General features: G+C 39.3%; 1 protein-coding gene across 1 annotated transcript in view; it reads left to right on the forward strand.

Annotated features, from left to right (window-relative positions):
• Ift57 (intraflagellar transport 57) overlaps positions 1-9,317 on the forward strand; it is a 63,453-nt gene extending 54,136 nt beyond the window's left edge. Inside the window, exons 7-11 of the mRNA XM_038346068.1 lie at positions 3,150-3,221; positions 4,232-4,363; positions 6,071-6,133; positions 7,760-7,826; positions 8,946-9,317. Of these exons, the coding sequence (XP_038201996.1) occupies positions 3,150-3,221; positions 4,232-4,363; positions 6,071-6,133; positions 7,760-7,826; positions 8,946-9,124 (513 nt within the window). The 3' untranslated portion in view covers positions 9,125-9,317. The remainder of the gene's footprint in view (positions 1-3,149; positions 3,222-4,231; positions 4,364-6,070; positions 6,134-7,759; positions 7,827-8,945) is intronic.
• The last annotated feature ends 262 nt before the right edge of the window (positions 9,318-9,579 follow it).

The following is a 9,579-nucleotide window of genomic DNA, read 5'->3' on the forward strand; positions in this document are numbered from 1 at the left end:
TATAATAATAACTTAATAATTTAAATGCCTAATGTTTGGGGACTGTATTTTCTATTATCTGTATTCTAAAAATGTATGTAAGCATACATTTTTGCTGATCATTAAAGAGAAAAGAACTTAACATTTAACACATTTTAATATATATAAAATGCAAAATACAGAGTTTCAAATCTCAAAAATAAAACCAGCCTTTTTTCTGGCTTGAGTTTGGAGCACCCTGAAGTTACCTGTGTGTTTCTCTGTATCTCTTCCTTCCTCATCCATAGTAACTACGATCTCCAAGTCTGTGCACTGTTCTTAGCTTCTTTCCCTGTTTTCTGGGTATTTTTACCTGTGTGTATCTCTGAACAATGTATTGCTGAGTTCTGCTTAGCTTTGAAGTTTTAAGAATTATTTTAATCCATGTGCATTGTTTAAAATGGTAGAATGAATTATACAAAATTAGTAATATTATTTTCTAGTATTTTAACAGAAAACATGTGCATGAATCTATGTGTTTTTCCAATTTGTGGTGGGAATACTTCTGCAGTTAAGGTTTCTGGATTAAAAGATAAGAATATTTTAAAGGTTTGTTTGTTTTTGTTCAAAGCAGTGTTCATCAAGAAATATGTCCTTGGATATTTTAATAAGATATTTATTTGGATTTTTCTGGCAGATATTTCTAAATCATGACTAGTGTTGTACTTTAATTGCCTAAAAAAATTAGAGAAATTTAATAAGTTCAAACCCAATTCCTTGCTATTTTTGGCTACCCTACTCTGTCCAGTTCTTGCTACGTGTCACACTGGTCACTATTCCATTTATTTGTCAATCTAGAACCCAAGGAGATTATCTTTTTCCTCCCCACCTCCACTCCAGCCACCCCATACTCACACTTCCCCAGGCAAGGATGCCCTGCCTGTCGTGACTCCACAGATCCTTTGGATTATCCCGCTCTTCCTTTTAGACCTGTGTGAGCTGGACCACTGCACAGCCTCCTGACTGGTCTCCTCCCAGTCTTCAGAATCTTCTTTTTCTAGTGGGTCCTTATTCAAAGCCCAGGCTTGACTTGAAAATTCAATCCAACGACATTTAATAGCAGGCCACTGTCCACGTGGTAAAACCACACTCCTCACTTGTTAGGAATAAAGCCCTGGAGCAATTTACTCAACCTCTTCAGTTTGATTTCTTGATGATCAATCCTTTCTCCCTCCCACTTCAGAGCCAGCCTACACTGATGTGTTCCTCTTGTTTTCCTTGTTTGTGTTTCTTTCATCCCGACCTTCCTCTCCTCTTGCACATCCCATTGAGATGTTACTTAGGCTCCATAAGAACTCTAGCTCTAGAGTTCTTTATGTAAGTTATCATAATTAACATGGAGAGTCGTGTTGTTGCCACTCTCAAATCGTTTTGAATGGCAATGCTTGCAGAACTATATTTGTGCATATAATTCTGAACAGAAAAATGAGACCACAAACTATCTTAAATATTTCCATTATAATAAATCAGGACCGTGTGTGATAGATAAAAGTGTGTGTGTGTGTGTGTGTGTGTGTGTGTGTGTCTTTCTGTATACATTTATTTGTACACAAAGACAGAAATAGAGTGATAGGTGAAGAGAAAGACATGTAAATATTTAATCTTGGTATTTATTAAGACTTCTAAAAGCTTTTTTGGAGCCAAGGTATAGGAATAATTTGGGAACATGTTAGATCATAGTTTGTCTTTTAAATTGTTATTTGTTCTTTGATAATTTTATATAATGTGTTTTAATTATATTTACTCCCTCCCAAACTCCTCCCAGCCCCACCCCCCTTCGAGTCTAATTTGCACTGCCATTGTTGTAATGAATAATGCCTCTCATCAGTCACATTCTTCTCCATGGAGGTGTCATCTGAACTGACTGAGCTCCCAGCTCCTGCTCCTGCACCCACTTCTCCATTGCTGGCTGCTGAGTGGGAAGGGCCTTGTCCTTTACCAGATAGCACAGTCAGACTTGGGTGGGAAAGAGGTCTTTTTTGAGCCGTAAAATGAAAATGTTGAGCTACCTAATTGATAAGTGGGTAAGGAGATAACCTTGAAGGACCTTTATATTTTAAGATGTTTTGTTAATGAGGCAGAAAAATCCAGGAAAGGACAGTGCTTGTTTGTGCTCTGTTTTGCAGTCCTCACTAGGGTCAGGTGACAGTTTTTGTCCCCTTACCCCTGAACTGGCAGTATGTGTCAAGCAGGAGGTTACACTGCTATGCAAGTGTTCTCCACTGTGCCCTCTGTAGCCAGGCCTCTCCTTGTTATTCTGTGAGGTGATGAGTGTGAGATTAGATGCTTTTTGAGGTTCTCTGCGAATTAAATTTCGCAGAGTATGCTTGAAGTGCCCAAAACATTTGTTACCCTGCTGCTATGGGCATGTTTCAAAGTGGAAAAGTCAGCACAGTGAACTATGACATGTTTTTCTTCAAGAAATTCTGTGGCTAGCACAAGCAAGCCTGTCAGTTTATGCAAACAGAGTTATGGGGTTGAGAATAGCCTAGTCCTGTCACTTACTTCAGTTTACCTCTCATGATTGGTATGTCTGAAGTCATTTAAAGTGTTTCCTTATAATGATATAAACTGAAGTATTTTAGGGGATTACACGGTTGACATCAATTTAAAATAAGGCCTGTAGCATTAGGCTCCAGTAATCAGTATAGGCTTCCTTTATTAAGGATGATATTCAGAAGTCTTCCTGAAGAAAAAGCTTATTCTCATTTTCAGGAGACAAACTAATCTTTGATACATGATATTTGAGGAAAGAGTTGAGCATTGCTTCTGGCAAACATAATCGTTACTGCTTAAGCAAGTATTTCTTTGCTAATAATTAGATTTTCTTTCATTTTGATAGTAGTCATAAATATTAACCACCAGCAGTGCAGGAATAATTTATATTCAAATTATCAGATATCACTATGTGAACACATAAAATAATTTACATTTACTTAGGACATTTTCTTCGAAAGTGCCCCCCACGTGCTTCTTTATATTCTTGATTGCGAATTGTATATAGGACTCTGCCACCTGAAATAAGACAGCTACCGAGTAATAAGGATAAAAAGCACAACTTCACAACAGACCGGGGAAAGGAGAAAGTGTGGCCTCTTTTACTTTGTTTCTGTGTGTGCTTATACTAATAGGATTGGAGGATCCATGTTGACCAAATGCACCAGCACAAAAGTGGAATTGAATCAGCTCTAAAGGAAACCAAGGTATGTGAATCACTTCAGACAAACCAACATGATTTACTCATCTAGATCTATTATGGTAGAGTTTGAACGAGAGCATATACAATCCTCATCTCTCAGGAGGTGATTAATTATATATACCGCATTACATCTTCACAGCCCTAGTGCTTACACCAAATAAATCAAGCTACTTATGTAAAAACTGTTTATGGTCAGTCATGGTAGTACACTCCTGTAATCCATTTGTATTTTATATATAAACACACACACACACACACACACACATATGTATGTATGGATAGCACATATGGCACATATATATCTAGTAGATGTTTTAGCCACATATCTGTCTTTCTTCTGATTCCCAATGTTGCATGCACCCTAGACTGACAGTGGCTGGGACTTGTAGCTCTCCCAGACTTGTTACCCTGGCAGAAGTGGGATCTTTAGAGAATGCCACAAAGACACAAGCTCGAGTGCAAAGCTGTGGATCCCAGGCTAGTCCAGGTCCAGATCTGGGACTCTACTTCTAGCTGTAATATTCCCATCAGCTTTGAACTGTGACTTCATAAAGCCATATTATTCCTTGGCTACTTTGATTTTGAAGTTTATATGCAACTTATTATAATGACATTAGCTTCAGGTGTTTTGGTGTCCATGAGGACAAGAGGTGACTGACACTGTCAGGCTCTTCTTTTCTGGAGAGAGGGTCCCACGGCAGTTCCCTTGCTTCAACGTCCAGGGTGCTTGGATTACAGAACTGAACCATCACATCTGGCTTCTTAAAAAAATTAAAATGGTGTGATGAAGTGTTTCTAATCATAAACATGGTTTGCTGCCGAAGCTTCAAACTGTAGTCTTCTGCACACGTGATTGATCATTTGTGGAGTGTGTTGAAGAATAGTCAAACTGTAGTCTTCTGCACACATGATTGATCATTTGTGGAGTGTGTTGAAGAATAGTTACATTGTTTTCACCAGTTTTGTAAAGCATATTTGTTCCTTTATCTAATAAAAATCCCATGGAATTTCTAGGGATTTTTGGATAAACTCCATAATGAAATTAGTCGGACTCTGGAAAAGATTGGTAGCCGAGAAAAGTACATCAACAATCAACTTGAGCACTTGGTTCAAGAATATCGTGGGGCCCAGGCCCAGCTGAGTGAGGTAACTTAAAAATGCTTTTCAAGGATTTATTCAAAATCATGACCCTAATCCCTAAAACAATGTATTTTGTTTATAAATTGTGAAACGGGAAAGAGGGAGAGCTTGAGGTGGATATGATCTAAATACATTGTAAACAAGTGTGAAGGGATCAAAGAATACATAATGTTCAAAATTCCTCATCAACAGAAACATTTGCATTCTGCCCACTTGAAGTTAAGGGGGCGGGGGGTGGGAGAAATCTCCGTTTCATATGTGATAGAAATGATTATTCCCTGAGGAGTCCCTAAACACACTTCTTCATTTTATTTAGGTAAATATAGGCTTGCTGCTGGTGATCATGACTTAGAACTAAGAGAGAGAGTCAGGATGCTATGTTTCATTTCGAAGTCTGTCGCTAATTCACTGCGAAAGCAAGAGAAAGAATAGTATGCATTGCATGTGTCAGAGGGAACAGCCCTTGCACAATGGCGTTCAGCTACATACTAAGGAACATGAAAGCAAGATGAATTCAGAGACAATTTTATTTATTTGTTTGGTTGGTTGGTTTTTCAAAACAGGGTTTCTCTGTGTAGCTCTGAAGACTATCCTGGAACTCACTCTGTAGCCCAGATTGGCCTTGAACTCACAGAGATCTGCCTGTCTCTGCCTCCCAAGTGCTGGGATTAAAGGCATGCAGCACCACCGCCCAGCAAGAGGCAAACAATTTAATTAATCAAATGAAACCTGTTTTTTTATTCCTTCAACGTTTTAGAATTTTGTTCAAAAAAATAAAATCCCAAACCCCTAGTTTCTGCAAACAGCTGTGAAAATCCCATAGCTTTCTTTGGGAATGTATAAGAAAAATCCCGTTTGTCCTGATGCTTAGCTAGTCTAGTAAGAATACATGCAAATAGGGGTTCAGCAGGGTGGGGACTGGGAGAAGGCAATGAAGGTAAAAAATGATCAGAATACATTGTATATATACTTTTGAAGTTGTCAGTGAATGATTAAAGAATTACTGTAGAAAAATAATGAAAATAAGTTTGCGATAACTCGTGTCTTCAAAAGTTTCCAAAGACTAAGTCAAAAATAATTTACACTTTTTATTATATTCTCTTTGAATCTATTGTTCTCATATACACATGAATTCATGAGTATTTTTGCTTTAAAAATGTCCTCTGGTTAAGCCACTGTGTATCTAACACTAATATTGAATAATTGATTGCTAGATTAGTTCCTGAGGACATATTCTAGTTGGCTGCACTGTCATCCACTTTATTAATCCTTATTAATTGCTGAACTTCATACGCTACTTTGATTGATTTTTTTTCTTTCTAGAACTAATTTTCTCTTGCATAGCACACAAATTAGATTGACCGAGAGTCACCCTCCCAGAGTGTTAGGAAGGGTAGAGGACAGTTTTATTGTCAACTGTGCCCGTGCGAGTTGCATGGAAAGGCTGCAGTAGTTCGTCATTTTATAGTGCTTCACTTAAATGCATGGCGCCTATTAATAAGGACATGAAATAGCTACAGTTAAATGTCACTTTCATAAATGTGTTCACAAATAAGGGGGTGCCATAAAATGCTGTGCAGAAACCACACACACACACACGAACACGCACACACACACACACACACACACACACACACACACACACAGAGGTCATGTTTAAGTAATCTACTCCTGCTCGGGATTTGTCACTAAACACAGTGTTCTCCTCCTCAGGCTAGAGAGCGCTACCAGCAGGGAAATGGTGGAGTAACGGAGAGGACCCGCCTCCTGTCTGAGGTACACCCCAGCATGCTGATGCTCTGCTCACCTGTCAGCTGGGCCCCAGGCAGGCCGAGCCCTCCCCTGACTGAATGCTGCTGATTTCAGTGAACTCCTTTCCCAACGTCCAGCCATCAGCTTTAGGAGTTCACTAACGAGTGAACCAATTATCCTTCTCTTGTTCTTTTAAGGCGTCTAAAGTTGTTGAATTAAATTAATCATTAAACTTGCTCTTATTATTAGTGCATTGATAACCTTCCTAATCTTTATTTAACATAGTAATTAATAATAGAAGAGCGGGGAAAGCACGAGGGAGGCGTCTGTGGCCAGTGTTAATGTGACTCTTAGACGGACAGCGTATTGTCGGCGGTTGCTGTTAGTAGTGTGTGGTCCAGAGGATAGCTCTGTCTACACCTGAGGTGACTGAAACCTCTTCATTCAGAGACTTCTAAAATATTTGCAGTGTGGCTGCATTTCTTCCTTGGTCTCACCAGAGAAGAAGGAGCTGATATATATTCTCATTTTACACGGCAGATGATGGGGGTCAATTGTAAAGACAACGTTGTCAGGAGCCAGTGTAAGACTGAGATCTGAGACTGCCTATAGTTACAAGGCAGCACGATTTTCATAAGTTCTAGTGTAGAAATTAAGTTTCTCTTAGGAAGAGTATTTCAGAAATATTTATTTCAAAATATACCATTAGAAATATTTAGACTCTAGTCCTGTTGTGTTTCTAAGCAAATAAAACATTCCTCGGAAAGAAAGTGCTCACTAATGGGGGGTAAATGAAAACTTGAATGGCGTCCAGGGACCACTTAGTCCTCTGGAGTCGGTAGTTGTCCCCAGTTGTGATGGTTCAGGTGCCTGGGAGAAATTAATTTGCTTTGCCTGGATGAGCACGTTATTCCCTGGGAAGACTTTCCTCACCAGCACGATGGAAATAAAGCTGACTAGGTTACGGTAGTTACAGCCTAGCCCTAGATTATGTAAAAACGACTCACATTTTAGAGATTATATTTTCTATATAATTTTAGAGATTATACTGCTGACATAGAATTTTGCCCGCAAAGGCTGAAATGGTGTAATCTTGATACCAAGAGCAGATTAATCTGAAATCTTTATGATAACGCTCATGTCTCTTAGAGTTCAGAGTTTCTGGTTTAGAGAAAGCAATAAAGCATTTTTGGATCTCGCCATAGGATATAAGCGTTTTCTTACTGGCCTAGACAAGCAAAGGTGACATGTCTCCAGATAAATACACTGTTAGAAAGATCCCAAGATCTTGTTAAGAAAGCCAAGGTTCTAGTAACGTTGTATTTACTAGTAACCACTTTTTGGAGAGCAGCATGGTAAGTGCTAGTGATAATTGCACAGTTTAAGGGCTTCATACTGCAAACAACTTGATTTTCATTCTATAATATCGCAGCATGAGGAAGCTAATGTGAAAGTAATTTGCGGGTGTTTTATAAGCCGTTCTTTAAAAATGAAAAGCTTTGTGTATCTGCATACATTGTCTTTTATTGAATAGTCTTAATGTTTTATTTCCTTAGATCTAAATTGATTTTCCTCAATACGGCATTCAAAAAATTTCAAGGTTCATTAAAATTTAGCATTCACAGGACTTGTTTTTTTTTTCAATAAAAGGTTACAGAAGAATTAGAAAAGGTAAAGCAAGAAATGGAAGAGAAGGGCAGCAGCATGACAGATGGCAGTGAGTACACGTTTCCTCCGGGGCTGGACTCAGGAACCACTTTCCAGGAGGCCTTTGCACAGTAGTGCCAGTCGGCTGACGTCTCTGTGTGTGAGCAGTGTGGCTCCACTCCTGTGCTTGCCACTTAGCCTGCAGCCTCGGTTCTGTCTCAGACCCCAAGATGGGAGGAGAGAGCCAACTCCTGAAATCTGTTCTCTGACCCCCACGCATCTGTGCAATCATGTGTGCGCATGTGCACCTGCACGCATGCACACGCATATCTAAAATAGTCCATTTTTACTTGTTTTAAAAGAGATGTGTGGCACAAAAATGATGTCTGATCCTCAAAATACTAAGTTCATTATCAATCAACTTAGAAAAAAATATTCACTCTAATTTAGATTTTATTGATTTAAGCTAATGACTCAAAGATAGAGTGGGAAATATTTAAGTATTGCTTTCTTCTAACAGAGTTTTAAAATATATTACTTTGTTTTCATGATTTTATGCACAAAAAGACCTTAAGATTATCCCAAATGACACCAGTGTAGTGATGGGATGACCCTAGAAGTTTCCCCCCTCCTTCTAGGAAGTCCTGACAGAGCAGGGCTCAAATAGAGAATTAATCTCTCAGTAATTATCCTCCATTACAAACTGTTTAGTTTGACCCAGGCCAGTGGCCATCACCCCAGACTTTTTATGTCAGAAAGTTTGTCTAGGGTCCTGATGCTCTGCAGGCAGGCTGGGAATCAAGCAAGATGTGGGCATTTTCTGGCAGTGTTTTTAACTGGCTCATTGTTTGGATCTCAACTGTATCTTTCTTCCCCCTCTAACTATTCTGTTCCCTGTTCCTGTAGTAAAACCCTGTTGAACACCTCCTTAAATACCCACTTAGCACTTCTTTTCCTAGAAAAAGTTAGAAAATTCAGCCTCAGTACATCAAATATTGAACCACTTCCCATTCGAAAAGCCTCAGGTGTTTAAAATACCAGTGCAAAGCTGTGTGAATGTCAGCGAGTCACTGGCTGCGTTTTTAACCCTATTTCTGGCTTAAGACAAAGTGGAGAAAATGTCAGGCAATTCTCTAACAAACTGATACTCCAAGTGAACATTTTTATTCTGTGCTGTTTTTATCCCCAGCTCCTTTGGTGAAGATTAAGCAGAGCCTAACCAAACTGAAGCAAGAGACTGTTCAGATGGACATTAGGATCGGTGTTGTGGAGCACACGCTGCTGCAGTCCAAGCTGAAGGAGAAGAGCAATATGACTCGAGATATGCATGCGGCTGCTACCCCAGAGTCAGCGATAGGCTTCTATTAAAACATGCGGGCTTTCATGCTTCTGATTATTTGTTTTTTATATGAAATGATTTTTTAATGTTGCATGGATTTCCAATTTATACCTCTCAAGCATGTTCAGTGGGTATTTTTGCACAGGTATTGTATCATGGTGATTATGATGGCTAAAGCCTTTACAATGAATATAGTATTTAAAATAAAGTACTTAAAAATTCTCCGGTTCAGAGTCGCTTTCACTGCCGTTGCCAGTGTCCTGCTCCTGCTTGGTGGCTCATTATCTTGGTATTCCCTGTGTGTATGACCATGTGTCATGTTTATGCTGCTGCTGTCATGTCCTAGACTGCTGACACAGGCCTGGCACCTCTGGTGACCTCCAGCGCTGATCTCCTTCTACAGTGACCACTAGTACTTATCTATTAGAGGAGCTGAGATTAGGTGGTGGAATTCTTCATAGGGAGCCGAACTTCCCTTGCTGCA

Source organism: Arvicola amphibius, chromosome 10 (assembly GCF_903992535.2).
Source record: "Arvicola amphibius chromosome 10, mArvAmp1.2, whole genome shotgun sequence".
NCBI lineage: Eukaryota > Metazoa > Chordata > Mammalia > Rodentia > Cricetidae > Arvicola > Arvicola amphibius.